This window comes from Salvelinus fontinalis, chromosome 2 (assembly GCF_029448725.1).
Source record: "Salvelinus fontinalis isolate EN_2023a chromosome 2, ASM2944872v1, whole genome shotgun sequence".
Taxonomy (NCBI): Eukaryota; Metazoa; Chordata; class Actinopteri; order Salmoniformes; family Salmonidae; genus Salvelinus; species Salvelinus fontinalis.
Genome location: NC_074666.1, coordinates 75,690,732 through 75,709,098, shown reverse-complemented (window position 1 = coordinate 75,709,098; position 18,367 = coordinate 75,690,732). Strand labels below are relative to the sequence as shown.

The window sequence follows — 18,367 nt, the reverse complement described above, 5'->3', positions numbered from 1 at the left end:
AAAGCCTGCATGTATGTGTGTGAGTGTGACAGGAGGTGTCCAGGGAGACCATAACTCCAGCTGTCTCTGTGGTCATCAAATCAACAGAGAAGTAGTACATCCTATAAACATGCTGTGTATGACATCCATCCATGTTTCACTCACAGTGCCTGCAGAGCCACTTGGCAACAGTGCTAAACATTGTTTTCTACTCCACACATACACACACACACACACACACACACACACACACACACACACACACACACACACACACACACACACACAGACACACAGACACACACACACACACACACACACACACACACACAAAGACTGCACTAAGACTTTAATCTATCTCAGTTTGCTCTCTGAAAACACTTTCCTCTAATGACGTTTGCTGTGTCTGTCTTTGTTGTTGCCTTTTATCTCTGGTATATTGAGTAGTGCCTTCTGCCTGAGCTAAGCAACTATGAGTTATACATGAAAAGGAGTTTCTCTTTAGAAGTTGGCTTAAAAGAGTGACAGCAAAACTCTCTCATAAGTAAAGTTGTTTCACCTTTTTTTTTTTTACCAGAAAGTGCCATTGAGTAAAGAAAAGAAGATTGTAAGACCCCAACGTGACCAGGGCAAATCCTGCCTTGAAATCCCCTGTCAGTCAGGAACATGGACTAATTTACCTGGATCTCTAATACAGTTATCTGGCACATATGGGGTTACGGTTACCGTCTGCTGTTCTCTCAGTTACAGTAAAAAGAGTTTGATCCAGGAGAAAATCTAGCTACCCAAAAGAAAGGAGCCATGCCTTGGTCATTAGACTAGGCTGTTCCCTCCTCAGTCCCTGGCTGGTTGGTTGTGAGCTATTTGAGATGTGTGTGTGTGTGTGTGTGTGTGTGTGTGTGTGTGTGTGTGTGTGTGTGTGTGTGTGTGTGTGCGTGCGTGCGTGCTTGCGTGCGTGCGTGCGTGCGTGCGTGCGTGCGTGTGTGTGTGTGTGTGTGTGTGTGTGTTTGACAAATCATCTTAGAGTGGCTGTCCCTAACAGTGGGTGATGACTGTGGTGCTGATCAGAGCTTAATGGCATCCTGCTGGGCTCATCCATTGGTTTAGCAGAGGGGACTCACCTCCTGACTCAGACACAGACTACACGAATTACCCACCATGCCTTCTGTCATCATCTAGTAATGACATCATCTTGTTAATGCTTGGGTGGGGGGGCATGTGCGTCAGAGAGAGAAAAAGAGAGAGAGACAGACAGACAGACAGACAGACAGACAGACAGACAGACAGACAGAGAGAGAATAGATAGGATACAGTTTGCTGTGATGTCTAACACTGTGTCTTTGATTTGTTAGTGACTCTATGATGGGGCAGTGCCATCTGCAATTGAATAATACAAAGCAGGCCAATCCAGATCTGACTGTACCACCATGAACAATAACTGAAAGACTGCCTGAAGACTGGTTTACATTAAACTGCCTGATCCTTTTATTTCCTCATGGATTTCCTATGTAAAATATATTGTCAGTCACTTCTCACTCGGAGAAGTCCATAATGGGTCCACTCAGTGCTGTTCAAATAGGTGCGGCAACTTTGCTGCACTGTCACATGTCACCACTTGGTGGCAGTGGCACAGTTGGGATTTATTACAGTGAACCTGGTCTTATTTACCTGACTCATGGCCCTCCACAGCGGCTGTGGTATGAACTATAGCACCACCTCTTCAAAATGTAACAAAATGAAACTACTCATTAGGAATAATCAGATTGAGTATAGAGCAGTCTGGTCTAAGGTTACAGTGGTTGATGAAAGGCAAGGAAAAGAGAAACAAGGAAACTGATGTTCCTATGGGAATGTCAATGAATGGTTCAGAGAGGAAGAGGGAAAAATAACTGACAACATCAGTTGTGTTTTTATCTCTGTCTATCCTCCTCCCTCTCATCCCCTCGTTTATGTGATGTTTACACTCCTCATGCCTTGGCATTGGAACAAGCCCCCTGTGTGGCTGAATGTGTTCTCTGAGGTCCAGAGCCACGTCTGTTCCCTCTTAATGATGATCCTCTGGGGATTCTATCCACGCAGGCGGTCTGTGTGTGTGTGTGTGTGTGTGTGTGTGTGTGTGTGCGTGTGTGTGTGTGTGTTGTGTGTGTGTGTGTGTGTGTGTGTGTGTGTGTGTGTGTGTGTGTGTGTGTGTGTGTGTGTGTGTGTGTGTGTGTGTGTGTGTGTGTGTGTGTGTGTGTGTGTGTGTGTGTGTGTGTGTGTGTGTGTGTGTGTGTGTGTGTGGAAACTGTGACCCACTTCTTTACTATGGCGAGTGGGAGAGGGAAACATTATGGTTAACGTTGTAACAATGAAAACAGACATTTAGAAAAGCTAGAGATTTTTTCTCATGCACACACATACACACTTAGCAGGGCTATGTCGCCTCACACACATACACACTTAAAATGAAACTATCTGTTACAGTAACACTCAGAACACCAAAAAGAGAGCACTCTGGAGCACTGAGTGACAGCTTTACGGTTGTCTTTGGTAATGCTTGGTTTGTCTTCTGGCTGAGTGAGAGGGGGAAAGGAATGCATCTCTCATTTTCCATCTGTGCTCCCCTATCGGTGTGTGTGTGTATATGTGTGTGTATATGTGTGTGTATATGTGGCGCGTATATGTGTCTGTGTATGACATGACAGGTGTCTTAGGATGAACACTGCTTCAGTTTGTTACATCACCTCAGGCTGAGGTTGCCTCTCCTCACCCCTGACATAATCAACCACAACCACATGTGTTTTGTAGTCAGTGCCTCTTGCTCGCGGGCATGAGGGTGTAAAAATCCCTTGATAACCTACACAGTCTGTATGCTTTCCCAGAATCGTTCGTTAGTAAAAACCTCTGGTCTCCATCCAATCTCAATGAAACATTTATGCCATTTTGCCATCCTGCCACCACATTCAGATACACTTTTAAAAGGGCTTTTATATAAAACGTACTTGCAGGAGAAGAAGGGTATTTGGGTGCACTGTGGAGTTTGAATAGTAGGTGCTGAGGATGAGCCGAGGAGAGGGAATGACAGTGATCAGAACATTTACTGTACCTGGACTCCTTACCCCTGAAAATAAACCCTCTCCTCTGCTGACCATGTGGGGTCTAGTTCAGCGCTAACCTTCGCACAGAAGGAATAGAAAAATCCAAAGGAACACAAATGTTTTTTTTTAATACAGTGCATTCAGAAACAGACTTATAGTATTTTTCCCTCATCAATCTACACACGATACCCCATAATGACAAAGCAAAAACAAGTTGTTAGAAATGTTTGCAAATGTATAAAAAAATTCTTTTTTTAAAATCTAATTTACATAAGAATTCAGACCCTTTACTCAGTACTTTGTTGAAGCACCGTTGGCAGCGATTACAGCCTCAAGTCTTCTTTGGTAGGACGCTACAAGCTTGGCACACCTGTATTTGGGGAGTTTCTCCCATTCTTCTCTGCAGATCCTCTCAAGCTCTGCCAGGTTGGATGGGGAGCGTCACTGCACAGCTATTTTCAGGTCTCTCCAGAGATGCTCGATCGGGTTCAAGTCCGGGCTCTGGCTGGGCCACTTAAGGACATTCAGAGACTTGTCAACGAAGCCACTCCTGCATTGCCTTGGCTGTGTGTTTAGGGTCATTTTCCTGTTGGAAGGTGAACCTTCACCCCAGTCTGAGGTCCTGAGCGCTCTTGAGCAGGTTTTCATCAAGGATCTCTCTGTACTTTGCTCTATTCATCCTTCCCTCGATCCTGACTAGTCTCCCAGTCCCTGCCTCTGAAAAACATCCCAACAGCATGATGCTGCCACCACCATGCTTCACCGTAGGGATGGTGCCAGGTTTCCTCCAGAAGTGACACTTGGCATTCAGGCCAAAGAGTTCAATCTTGGTTTCCTCAGACCATTGAATCTTGTTTCTCATGGTCTGAAAGTCTTTAGGTGCCTTTTGACAAATTCCAAGCGGGCTGCCATGTGCCTTTTACTGCGGAGTGGCTTCTGTCTGCTCACTCTGCCATAAAAGCCTGATTGGTGCAGTGCTGCAGAGATGGTTGTCCTTCTGGAAGGTTCTCCCATCTCCACAGAGGAAGTCTGGAGCTCTATCAGATTGACCATCGGGTTCTTGGTCACCTCGCTGACCAAGGCCCTTCTCCCCCAATAGCTCAGTTTGACCAGGCGGCCAGCTCTAGGAAGAGTCTTGGTGGTTCCAAACTTCTTCCATTTAAGAATGATGGAGGCCACTGTGTTCTTGGGCCCTTCAATAATGTCAAAATTCCAGATCTGTGCCTCGACACAATCCTGTCTCGGAGCTACAGACAATTCCTTTGACTTCATGGCTTGGTTTTTACTCTGACATGCACTGTCAACTGAGGGACCTTATATAGACAGGTGTGTGCCTTTCCAAATCATGTCCAATCAATTGAATTTACCACAGGTGGACTCCAATCAAGTTGTAGAAACATCTCAAGGATGATCAATGGAAATAGGATGCACCTGATCTCAATTTCGAGTCTCATAGCAAAGGGTCTGAATACTTATGTAAATAAGGTATTTCTGTTTTTCTAAAAACCTGTTTTTGTCATTATGGGGTATTGTGTGTAGATTGATTAAGTAACATTTGTATTTAATCAATTTTAAAATGATGCTGTAATGTTACAAAATGTGGAAAAAGTCAAGGGGTCTGAATACTTTCCGAATGTACTGTATGCCCACCAGGCTTTTACCTGCCATGCAGGGCATCTTGCAGGGTCTATCAGTCAGATGAGTTAAAGCAACATGGAGCAAAAATCAATACAGTGCCTGCAGTATGTCTAAAGGCACCACAGCAGTAGAGATACCTGAGGATTTCACTGAGTGGAGTGGATGAGGTGCTACAGGGTTTGGGTGAGGGACTCTAATCGCTTCCTGATTGTGTTGTGAGTGTTTGTCTCTGTGAGGTGGATGTTGGCTGGATAGAATTGGAACATAAAGAGCAGCCATCAGCATTAGGAAAGTGTGCCAGCCAGCCAGAAAGCCCTGATGGTTGCTATTTAATCAAATGAATCAAAGCCTGCTTACCACAGCTTTTCTCCATGATTTTGCATTATGAGCACAATGTACTAATTCAAGTGGCATCACAATTCTATGTGGAGAAGTAATCTGTTGAATACATTTAAATTGGTTACAGTCAGTATATTTGTTTGGACGGGATGGTCTAGTTGGACTGTGTGTGTGTGTGTGTGTGTGTGTGTGTGTGTGTGTGTGTGTGTGTGTGTGTGTGTGTGTGTGTGTGTGTGTGTGTGTGTGTGTGTGTGTGTGTGTGTGTGTGTGTGTGTGTGTGTGTGTGTGTGTGTGTGTGTGTGTGTGTGTGAGTGTGTGTGTCTGTGTCTGTGTGTGTCTGTGTGTGTGTGTGTGTGTGTGTGTCTGTGTGTCTGTGTGTCTGTGTGTGTGTGTGGTGCAGTGTTGCTCTGTGGGCTGGCTATGTTTGGGCTGAGGGTGAGGTCATCATTGCGTGGGCCATACACTCGGACTGACCATATGTTACATAAAAACAGCGTGAAAGTCCTAATCCTTGATCGCAAAGCATTACGCAACCTCTCTCTACCAAAGGGCAACCCATCTGTCCCTCATCATCATCCCAGAAAAACAAATATGATGAGAGGAACTCATTATAGTAGATCTATCCAATGGCCAACTGTCCAAGGGCAAACATTGGCCATTGTTTGTGCTCCTTCTTTTCACTCAGGTCATGCACTGTCTGACTGTCTGTTTCAGTTTGTTCACAAATGTTGAGGGCACCAAACCACGGGTAAAACATTCTCTCCACTCAAGCCTTTTTCTGATGGAGAGACATTCAAAAGTTTCAGCTCCCAGCCCTCATACTATGCAAAAAGTGGATAACAAATGTTTGATGCATATTTTATTTAACTAGGCAAGTCAGTTAATAACAAATTCTTATTTTCAATGACAGCCTAGGAACAGTGGGTTTACTGCCTTGTTCAGGGGCAGAACAACAGATTTGTATCTTGTCAGCTCGGGGGTTTGAACTTGCAGCCTTTCAGTTACTAGTCTAACGCTCTTACCACTAGGCTATGCTGCCACCCCATATAGACCTATTAATAACCAGGACCTAAAGATATTGGATATGGGCCAGGAATGATCAGTCATCCCAAGGGGGGTTAAATCCTGGGTATGCCATGCATGATAAAGATGATCCATGCTTGATCAAACAGAAGATCAGTAGACTTACTGGATTCCATTTGCATGGTCACCTGATGTGAGCTTTGAGACCAACATACACCATGAACAGATATTGCAAAAGGATAAATATGTACAGTACCACTCAAACATTTGAACACTCCTACTCTTTCCAGGGTTTTTCTTTATTTGTACTATTTTCTACATTGTAGAATAATAGTGAAGACATCAAAACTATGAAATAACACATATGGAATCATGTAGTAACCTAAAATATATTTTATATTTGAAATTCTTCTCCACTCTTTGCCTTGATGACAGCTTTGCACACTCTTGGCATTCTATCAACCAGCTTCATGAGGTAGTCACCTGGAATGCATTTATATACACAGGTGTGCCTTGTTAAAAGTTCATTTGTGGAATTTCGTTCCTTCTTAATGCGTTTTAGCTAATCAGTTGTGGTGTGACAATGTAGGGGTGGTATACAGAAGATAAACCTATTTGGTAAAAGACCAAGTCTATATTATGGCAAGAACAGCTCAAATAAGCAAAAAGACATGACAGTCAGTCAATCGGGAAAATTTTAAGAACTTTGAAAGTTTCTTCACGTACAGTCGCAAAAACCACCAAGTGCTATTATGAAACTGGCTCTAATGAAGACCGCCACAGGAAGGAGACCCAAAGTTACCTCTGCTGCAGAGGATTAGTTCATTAGTTACCAGCCTCAGAAATTGCAGTCAAAATAAATGCTTCACAGAGTTCAAGTCACAGGCACATCTCAACGTCAACTGTTCAGAGGAGACTGCGTGAATCAGGCCTTCATGGTCGAATTGCTGCAAAGAAACCACTACCAAAGGACACCAATAATAATAAGATACTTGCTTGGACCAAGAAACACAAGCATTGGACATTAGACAGGTGGAAACCTGTACTTTGGTCTGATGTGTCCAAATTTGAGATTTTTGGTTCCAACCGCTGTGTCTTTGTGAGTCACAGAGTAGGTGAACAGATGATCTCTGCATGTGTGGTTCCAAACGTGAACCATTGAGGAGGAGGTGTGATGGTGTGGGTGTGCTTTGCTGGTGACACTGTGACTTATTTAGAATTCAAGGCACACTTAACCAACATGGCTACCACAGCCTTCTGCAGCAATACGCCATCCCATCTGGTTTGTGCTGAGTGGGACTATCCTTTATTTTTCAACAGGACAATGACCCAAACACACATCCAGGCTGTGTAAGGGCTATTTTACCAAGAAGGAGAGTGATGTAGTGCTGCATCAGATGATCTGGCCTCCACAATCACCCGACCTCAACCCAATTGAGATAATTTGGAATGAGTTGGACTGCAGAGTGAAGGAAAAACCGTCAACAAGTGCTCAGCATATATGGGAACTCCTTCAAGACTGTTGAAAAAGCATTCCAGGTGAAGCTAGTTGAGAGAATGCCAAGAGTGTGCAAAGCTGTCATCAAGGCAAAGAGTGGCTACTTTGAAAAATCTCAAATCTCAAATATATTTTGTTTTGTTTAACACTTTTTTGGTTACTACATGATTCCATATATGTTATTTCATAGTTTCAATGTTTTCTCTATTATTCCACAATGTAGAAAATAGTAAAAATAAAGAAAAACCCTTGAATGAGTGGGTGTGTCCAAACTTTTGAGTGGTACTGTATATCGTATACAATGTACAACATTTTGATTGTAATGCTGGTAAAAAAATATATATGACAATGCAATGGCTCGCAGTAAAACTATCTAAAAGCTAAGGCACTCATTCGTAGGCTACGTGGCCCTGTCCATGGTCCTGAATGACCAGTATGGCTGATCACACGCATGCGGTTCTCATCGTTGCCCAACAATGAAGTAGTTCACTCCATATTATCCTTCTTATCCCCCCCATTTACCTGTGGTGAGAGGAGAGGGATGTTAAATTCATCACACTGGCCCGGTTGCGGATTGCGCGTGGAGGAGGGGCGTGAGGGAATCCCATGCACGGAAGGGTTACAGATATCGCGCTATTGTCGTCCGTTATCAAAGGAAGTGAAGGTGGAATAATGAATGGACCGCGATATGCAGCCAGGGAGAAGAACATTCTCTCGAATTTTTAAAGGTTGAGCGGAAAGACGATGTGTTTTGTTATGTCATGGACTGTTATTGCCTTGGGAGTCCAAAGAAGTGGATGGATTCCTGGGCGAATCAGCGGCAATGTCAAAGGGACTAACTGAGCTCGAGGAAGCATCTTTGCACGTCTCGCACCGTTGTTCAAGCAGCATCAACCGCGAAATGAACATTCTGGTATATTGTGATCATTTAATACTGTAGGTGTAACTTATTTTAGACACCGCCAAAGAACTGGTGCATTAGACTATATTGCAAGTGAAGTCTCTAAAGAAATGTTGGTGGTGCACAAAGATGTTCTAAAAACAACCGGAAGAAGTGAAGGTGACAGTCGACTATCAACATGGCGATTTATGAGTCATTGACTTAATCATTTAATTAACCTATAGGCTACAACGGAATAACTTTATTTTAGAGACGTAAAAGCACGAAGACCCTGCTCGTTTCAGATGCTACGGGACATCCTGGCATTTGGTGGTTTTCAAGCGGTTCCTCAACGTGACACTACACGCGCACTGTACGCTTTGGCTCAAAGCGAGCAACGCCGCCGTCTCGGCTGTGTTGTTTGAGTGAGAACCGGACGCCAGTGGATGCCGCAGAGTTGTTTGGGTCGAAACCGAAACAAGTGAAGGGTCAGGGGGCTGTTTTGGGGAATTCCCCATCCGACTGCGCGTTATTACACCATGGATGACTCGGGGATAATTCGGCGTCGGAGGCTGCAGGTGAGGTTCGGGTGTAATGTGTTTGATAGTATCTCTCATTTGACAGTTAGTTCCATGTAGGCTACACTCATGTCAATAGAAATCGTACATAATGTGCCATTGAGTTGAGATTATGTTCAATACCATTTTTAGGCTAATACGTTAATAACCAACTCCCCACACACAACATCCCTTTTAGAGCATGTGTTATAACAACTGTGTTATGCATTTATGACTTCATATGCTCAGCTGCATAAATCTTGATTTAATGTATCTCAGCAGAGGTCATATTCATAAGATACTTGGCGACTCTATGTCTATAATGCCATTCAAGGTAATATCTCCATAATGAACATGTACCGCCATGCATATTGATATGACATGTTCATATTACTGAAGCCTACGTGTTCATCCATTATGAAGTAGCCTGGTTAAGTACGGGTCACCCCTCCCCCTTGGAGCGTGATTCAGTCAAGTGAACTGAGCTGAGCAGTCAGCCAGGCAGGCAGAGGGCCTTAGGGCCTCATTAGGGCTGGGCAGTATAGTGATGAAGAGGAGGGAGGATAGAGAGCTGGGGATGGAGAGACTGGGGTTGACCATTACTCCGTTTCTTTATTGTGCTGGGAAAATCCACCTCATGCCATTGTCAACACTCTCAATTCCATCATGTTTGGGGGGGTCTGTGTCGGTGCACATATGCTTGACTTCACAGTATTTTATTTTACCTTTATTTTACCAGGCAATTCAATTAAGAACAAATCATTAATTACAATGATGGCCTGGCAAGAGGCAAATGGCAATGTAAGACTAAATGGACAACACAGACAGAAGACACTGGCAACAGCACAAACACAACAGCAAACAAACAGTGGATGTGTGTGTGAACTAAAACGTAAGGCAAAGCAAACTAGTGACATTGCGTGACAACTATAAACATCTACATGTCTCAACAACAAGCATGAGTCATGAATGTGCATAAGGAAGATGTGTGTGTATGCCAGTGTGCTTCTCTCTGTGTGTTTATGAGGATGGATAGTGTCTGGATGACCATCCTTCAGATTCATCCAACAGCTCATCTCCCTGGAGTCCCATCATCCCAGCCACTCTCACAACCGTTAGTGTCTGTTTAAAATCCCCCTTCTGGTGCATCTCTCATCTCTCTGCGCCATATGGTGACACACCCCACTCCCACAGAGAGCAGGTCAAAGGTCAGCCCCATAATGCACTGCTTCAACATGACTAACATGAAACAAACATCTTTGTATCTGCTCCAGACACTATCCCTCCAGCCTCCACACACACACACACACGCACGCACACACGCATGCACGCACACACACACACACACACACACACACACACACACACATACACACCCACACGCACGCACACACGCACGCACGCACACACACACACACACACACACACGTATATACATGTACAGTATGTACAGTAGCATACAGGGGAAGGACCGATCTGAATAATGTGTGGGGTATTGAGGATTGTGTGCCAGCCAGTGGGGATGACATGACACTTCCAAACTACAGTATGACCCTCCTCCCCAGCCCCTCTCTGTCAGACATGGGACGGTAAGCCAATCACTGACACTGACTGAGGTGATGAGTAGGCCCCTGTCTAGGTTCTGATCAGCCCCCCAGACTCACTTTCTCACCATTGTCCTTCATGTGTCCACGAAATGATGGGGCCAGCGGTGGTGTAGCTGTGGGCAGGGAGTCCAGCCAGTACTGTTTCATTACAGCCGGGGCCCTTTCTCCTCCGGCTCAGACAGGAGGAGCTGAAGGGCATGACGTCAGACGACCATTTATAGTGCTGCTGTTTCTCCTATCTCATGGCAGGGTCCGGCAGCAGCATTACTCTCTGCCTGCCTCTGTCTGATCCTCATGGCTGGCTGGTGTCTTAGCCAGCCCATCTCATAATCAGAGAGCTTCACAGAGATTACTGCCAGGAAGTGGTCTGGGGGAAGATAATTAAAGTAGCACCATATTGCTGATATTGAGGTGTTGTACAAAAGCTGAAGAACATACGCACATCCGGGTTCTTTTTGCAGGTGCTGGAGTTCTAGGTGAATTCATGTTTAATAGAAAGGAAAAACGCTGCACACTGTTGCTCATGCTCCCAGGGGATTTTATTACAACAACGTTTCGACCATTAGGTCTTCATCAGCATCCATATCTCAGCTGGGGGTGGAAGGTTCTATGTACAATGCTTTCAGAATGCATTCAGACCCCTTGATTTTTTCCACATTTAAATCGTTTTTTCCCCCTCATCGATCTACACACAATACCCCATAATGGCAAAGCAAAAACAGGTTTTTAGAAATGGTTGCTAATTTATTCAAAATGAAAAACAGAAATATCATATTTAAAAAAGTATTCAGACCCTTTACTCAGTACTTTGTTGAATCACCTTTGGCAGCGATTACAACCTAAAGTTTTCTTGGGTATGACGCTACAATCTTGGCACACCTGTATTTGGTGTGCTCTGTCAGGTTGGATGGAGAGCGTTGCTGCACAGCTATTTTCAGGTCTCTCCAGAGATGTTAGATCGGGTTCAAGTCCAGGCTCTGGCTGGGCCACTGAAGAACATTCAGAGACTTGTTCCAAAGTTATAATTTTTTTTGCAAACGTATGTTAAAAAAAACAGAAATACCTTATTTACATAAGTATTCAGACCCTTTGCTATGAGTCTCGAAATTCAACTCAGGTGCATCTTGTTTCCATTGGTCATCCTTGAGATGTTTCTACAACTTGATTGGAGTCGAGCTGTGGTAAATTCAATTGATTGGACATGATTTGGAAAGGCCCACACCTGCATATATAAGGTCCCACAGATGACAGTGAATGTCAGAGCAAAAATCAAGCCATGAGTTCGAAGGAATTGTCCGTAGAGCTCTGAGACAGGATTGTGTCGAGGCACAGATCTGACGAAGGGTACCAAAACATTTCTGCAGCATTGTAGGTCCCCAAGAACACAGTGGCCTCCATCATTCTTAAATGGAAGACGTTTGGAACCACCAAGACTTCCTAGAGCTTGCCACCCGGCCAAACTGAGAAATCGGGAGAGAAGGGCCTTGGTCAGGGAGGTGACCAAGAACCCGATGGTCACTCTGACAGAGCTCCAGCGTTCCTCTGTGGAGATGGGAGAACCTTCCAGAAGGACAACCATCTCTGCAGTACTCCCCCAATCAGGCTTTCATGGTAGAGTGACCATACAGAAGCCACTCCTCAGTGAAATGCATGGCAGCCCTCTTGAAGTTTGCCAAAAGGCACCTAAAGACTCTCAGACCATGAGAAACAAGATTCTCTGGTCTGATGAAACCAAGCTGGAACTCTTTGGCCTGAATGCCATGCGTCATGTTGTGCAAACCTGTCCCCATCCCTATGGTGAAGCAGGGTGGTGGCTGCATCATGCTGTTGGGGAAGTTTTTCAGCGGCAGTGACTGGGAGACTAGTCAGGATCGAGGGAAAGATGAACGGAGCAAAGTACAGAGAGATCCTTGATGAAAACCTGCACCAGAGCACTCAGGACCTCAGACTGGGGTGAAGGTTCACCTTCCAACAGGACAACGACCCTAAGCAAACAGCCAAGACAATGCAGGAGTGGCTTCGGGACAAGTCTCTGAATGACCTTGGGTGACCCAGCCAGAGCCCGGACGTGAACCCGATCGAACATCTCTGGAGAGACCTGAAAATAGCTGTGCAGCGACGCTCCCCATCCAACCTGACAGAGCTTGAGAGGATCTGCAGAGAAGAATGGGAGAAACTCCCCAAATACAGGTGTGCCAAGCTTGTAGCGTCATACCTAAGAGGACTTGAGGCTGTAATCGCTGCCAAAGGTGCTTCAACAAAGTACTGAGTAAAGGGTCTGAATTCTTATGTAAATTAGATATTTCCGTTTTTTATGACATTTACATACATTTCTAAAAACCTGTTTTTGCTTTGTCATTATGGGGTATTGTGTGTAGATTGATGAGGGAAAAAACAATTTAATCAATTTTAGAATAAGGCTGTAACGTAACAAAATGTGGAAAAAGTCAAGGGGTCTGAATAGTTTTCGAATGCACTGTACATCCCAATCATTTGTATTCTATACATTTTTAAATGTCTTATTGAAAGGATAAAGCTCCTTGAGATGCACCATCCCGTGTTGAAACGGTCACCAGCGCACCACGTTCTGCTCTGGGCTGAATACACAAGTATATTGTGGTGCATCCGTTGGAACAGTGACTTATAACTGAGAGTTCAACATCCCCTCTGGGCCACAGCATAGTATACTGTACTGTACACAGCATTACAATCAGGCAATATAAACATGTACCTGAACTCTATTTGTAATGCTGCCAACCACAGCAATCACAGGACAATACAGTCTATTTGAATATTCATAGACATTTGACGTATGTTTTGTCATTGTGTCACAAACATCCCAATGTGGTTGCGACTCAGAGGGACCATTTAGACTCCTCAACCCACAGTGCAGAACCTTCTGGAAGAGCAGTCATCCTCGTCACAGAGAGGGGAAAATATAGAGCATAATTGTTTTGCTTTCAAATCTGTGATCAGTCAGTGGGAACGGTACGGTTGTGACAGAGCTCCATCTGTCGCCATTCCGCTCCAGATCCATCAGATTCAGAGCAGCCAGCCAGTCGCTGTGCTTTTAGTGTGTTTAACATTCAGAGAGCGGAAACTCAATTACAATCTCTTTCATTAGTCTCAGCTTTCTGGATTGACTAAGTCAATGACACAATGGCTGGCCATTGATAAAGTCTAGATTTCAGTGTGACATGAGTTTCTCCCCATATGGCCTGACAAAGTGAGAGTGCATTAAAATATTGGTTCAACAATGAAAATCATGTTATTTGTAGGGCTGCTTGAGGGAGTGACCTGCATATTTTTTTATTAGAAAACATGACATTTTAACGTACATTATCTGACATTCTGATGCAAATCTAAAGCAAATGAATAGTTAGGAGGGGAGGCACCTTTTGTCAGACCCCTCTCCAGACCAGATGTTATTCCATCATATATGCGCTGATAGGATACATTGGCTCTCAAGCAGCTAATCTCCTCTCCTGATCTCATTTGTTTTTTTTGAACCTATATGCGTCCCTGAATCCCTTTACTATATCCCTCTTCCATATCCCACTCCTGAGTTGGCTCTGTGGAGTGACCTCCTCCTAAGTATCCCCGGTCCATGGTCCAGTTTCTTTCCTCCAAGGTAGGGCCCTGTCCATGGTCCAGTTTCCTTCCTCCAAGGTAGGGCCCTGTCCATGGTGCTGATTCCTTCCTCCAAGGTAGGGCCCTGTCCATGGTCCCGTTTCCTTCCTCCAAGGTAGGGCCCTGTCCATGGTGCTGATTCCTTCCTCCAAGGTAGGACCCTGTCCATGGTGCTGATTCCTTCCTCCAAGGTAGGGCCCTGTCCATGGTGCTGATTCCTTCCTCCGAGGTAGGACCCTGTCCATGGGGCTGATTCCTTCCTCCAAGGTAGGGCCCTGTCCATGGTGCTGTTTCCTTCCTCCAAGGTAGGGCCCTGTCCATGGTGCTGTTTCCTTCCTCCAAGGTAGGACCCTGTCCAAACTTGTAATGTATTTTACGTTTTAAAAGGCTTCTGAAGTTTGCAATTGTCACGCTGGTATGAAGGATTTTGGAGACAGGCGCAATAGGGGTTTTAATACACCCAAAACAAACACGTATACAAAAACACTGTGCTGTACCCAAACAAAAGAGCGATGGTAAACCTCATTGACCGACACAATACCCATAATACACAATATATATAGCACGCAGCATAACCGCTGCACCAACGCATAGGTATTCACACCAGCAACGGACATGGGAACAATAACCGACCCCCCAATGGAAACCAAAGGACACATATATACAAATACTGATCAGTGGGAATAGGGGACAGGTGTGCGTGATGAAAGTTCCGGAGGGATCCGTGACAGCAATTTACATTTTGAAATTTCAGACTTGATTTTCTCTTGCTTAAAATGTATCAACCCCGACAAACAATTCCATGAATAGTAATCAACATAATAATTCACATTTCCTGTTGCTGCACATTTTCCTGAAGTAAAAAACTGGCTCAAATTAAGATCCTACACCTGTAGGGCCCTGTCCATGGTTATGATTCCTTCCTCCCAGACAAATAGAAGGTCGCATTCTCTTTGATGCACCACATTGTTCTCTTTGTTGTCTAGACATGCCTCAGACACGCCACAGCAGTAAAGGGCCCTATTGAGGACATCAGACAACGAGCAGACTCATTTTGATTAAATGCTGTAGTCGGCGTAGTGCATCCTGCTTTGTTCCTTTGGTTTAATACCTCTATATTCAGAAGGTTTTCTCTTCATTCTTTCTTACTCTAACTGGTCTGCACTTGTAGCATAAAAAGATTTCCGCTCTTTGTGTGTCAAAGCGAACTAGATAATCATGTTATGAGAGGTTACATGACCTGGATGAAAAAGTATGCGCAATGGAGAGTATCTATTGAAAGTACATTTCAGTACAGACATAGACTCAATATGGATCTATGCCACAGCTCTTAAAGTGGCAATTATAAAGTGATTCACTGGTATGTGCAGTATGACGGGTACGAGCCAGATAGCTTTATGATGTTGTGTCTGAGATATGTTCATACACCTTCCCCATCGCTAGTCTCTCTCTGCACTGTCTTCCCTCCATCCACACTTTCAAGTAATGTACAGAGCTCTGATGGCTCAGGATCAATTAGTCTGACCAATGGAGGAGTGAGGAGGAATCAATAGGTTGAATATTCGGTCGTTCTTGTAAAGAGGAAGTTGTTTCTATTAACACGTAAACCCATGGGAGGAGCTTAATATACACCAACAACTATCGATGACCTTCGGCTTGTGCTGGGTGTAAAACTCATGTGAGTATCTGACCTTACAATGGTGAGGTTACTTCTCTTTTGATCCAAAATTATTTATTTCATATTCACTCCTCAATCAAGGTTCTACTGCCTTCTCTCCCAAGCATTCATAGCTTTTACCAGCTCTCTATGGGGTAAGACTAAATCTGTGGAGTGTTCCATTTGACACTTCAAGGTAACTGAGTGTTGAAGGTATTCCGCTATGTGGGAGGTTGGTCCCTGGGATACAAAGACATTCCACTAGACAAGCACACACTGTGGAGAGGGTTTCTCTAGTTGTTCCAGAGGGAGAACCTTAAGAAGAGGATCACACACATTATTCAGTCTATTTCCTATAGGGATGGAGAAGAAAACGATACAGTTACATATCGCAAACATTATTTTTGGATGATATTAAGTATTGATTTGTAATAATAAAAAAGAATACAAATAATTGTAGGTAGAGATAGTTGTCTGTACCTGTCCCAAAACTCCTGTATTTTTCATCCTATAGCTTGTTCGCCATCTTCCTTTTAAATAGTGAGCCAACATGTTTTCAGCACTTTTATTTCCCTGACAGATCAAAACTCTGTCACATACTTGGAAATGAGCGGACCAAGGCGCAGCGTGAATTGAGTTCCACATCTTTAATTACCAAAGTGAAACTAGAAACAAAATAACAGAACTTACAAAGACCATGACGACGTAGTGCCCAAACACACTAACACAAACAATATCCCACAAAACACAGGTGGGAAAAAGGATACCTAAATATGATCCCCAATTAGAGGCAACGATTACCAGCTGCCTCTAATTGGGAACCATACAACTCACCGACAGAGACATACAATGACTAGAACACCCCCTAGTCACGCTCTGACCTAAACACCATAGAGAACCAAGGGCTCTCTGTGGTAAGGACGTGACAAACTAATTTTATCATGCTCTCTCGTCTCTCTGCAGCAGACATATAGTGAGCAATATGTTCGGAACATCAAATCGCAATATAGAATCATGATAATCGCAATACATATCGCATCAGCTCCTAAGTATTGTGATGATATCGTATTGTGAAGTCCCCGGGAATTCCCAGCCCTAATAGCTTATAGTAATGATGTAAGCACACACACACACACGCACACACACACACACACACACACACACACTCAAACAAACATGTACACTTTAGCTCAAGATTAACCTAGTATTGTATTGATTGTTACTGGTTGCCTGTCAGTCAATGCTAATGGCATCTTGACTGAGTCGCCCGTCATTGACAGGAGTGGATGTGGAGTGGCTAATGCATTAATTAGCGCTCTACACAACACACACCTGGGAAACGGGCTCAGTGTTGGTCACCAAAGTGATGCCTGTGAGCATTTGAACTTTCTGGATCCTCTTTTCTCTCCATTATCTCTCTGTTCACCTCTTCTTGGCCTTCTCTCTCTTGACCCCTCTCTTCCCCGATTTATTTTGCAGTACCTCTTGTTCAATTTGCAATTTTTCTGTCTCTTTCATGTTCTACATGTATGTCTGGAGAGAGTGGGAGTATGTTGTAGTGAATGTGTGTAAGAAGTAAGCAATCAGGGACACACAGAGGCAGAATCAGGCTCTGGTTGAGGCTCTGACTGTGAAGCTCAACAATGTCACTTATAAATGATTTGTACATGATGCATGAAAAACGCAAATATCGGTACCATGAAGCATTTCAAAGAGCCAGGCTGGGGTAGGATTTGGCACTTCTCAGCGTTAGCTGCTGTTCCAGCCCAGTGTTCTGGGTCCATCTGGGACCCAGGGGAGGGAGAGGGAGAGAGGGAGAGAGGGAGAGAGAGAGAGAGAGAGAGAGAGAGAGAGAGAGAGAGAGAGAGAGAGAGAGAGAGAGAGAGAGAGAGAGAGAGAGAGAGAGAGAGAGTCGTTTCAAAGTCGTTTCCTCTCCTTGTTCGGGCGGCGCTCGGCGGTCGGTGTCGCCGGTCTTCTAGCCATCATCGATCCACTTTTCATTTTGTTTTGTCTTGTCTTCCCACACACCTGGTCTCAATTCCCTCATTACATGTTGTATATTTAACCCTCTGTTCCCCCCATGTCTTTGTGCGGAATTGTTTATTGTAAGAGCATGTGCACATCTTCTCTGGTGCGTGACGGGTTTTGTACCCATTTGTTTGTCGTTCTGGTTTCCGGTGGTTTTATGAATAAAACTGCTCAGTTGATTACCCAGTTTTGCTCTCCTGCGTAAATATGATCCCCAATCAAAGACAACGATAAAGAGCTGCCTCTGATTGGGAACCATACCAGGCCAACATAGATATATAATCACCTAGATGACCCACCCTAGTCACACCACGCCCTAACCAACATAGAGAATAAAAAGCTCTTTATGGTCAGGGCGTGACAGTACCCCCCCCCCCCCCCCGCCCCCCAATTGGGGGGAAGACTCCGACCACAAAACCTGACTCAATAGGGGAGGGTCCGGGTGGGCATCTAC

General features: G+C 44.4%; 1 protein-coding gene across 2 annotated transcripts in view; it reads left to right on the top strand.

The window, feature by feature from the left end:
* The first annotated feature begins 8,040 nt into the window (after positions 1-8,040).
* The window catches only part of LOC129826134 (microtubule-associated serine/threonine-protein kinase 1-like), a 62,827-nt gene continuing 52,500 nt past the window's right edge, over positions 8,041-18,367 (top strand). The window contains exon 1 of one of the 2 annotated variants that reach the window (XM_055886494.1): positions 8,041-9,012. In XM_055886494.1, the coding sequence (XP_055742469.1) occupies positions 8,974-9,012 (39 nt within the window). In that variant the 5' untranslated portion in view covers positions 8,041-8,973. The remainder of the gene's footprint in view (positions 9,013-18,367) is intronic. The other variant, XM_055886501.1, reaches the window with a different exon arrangement.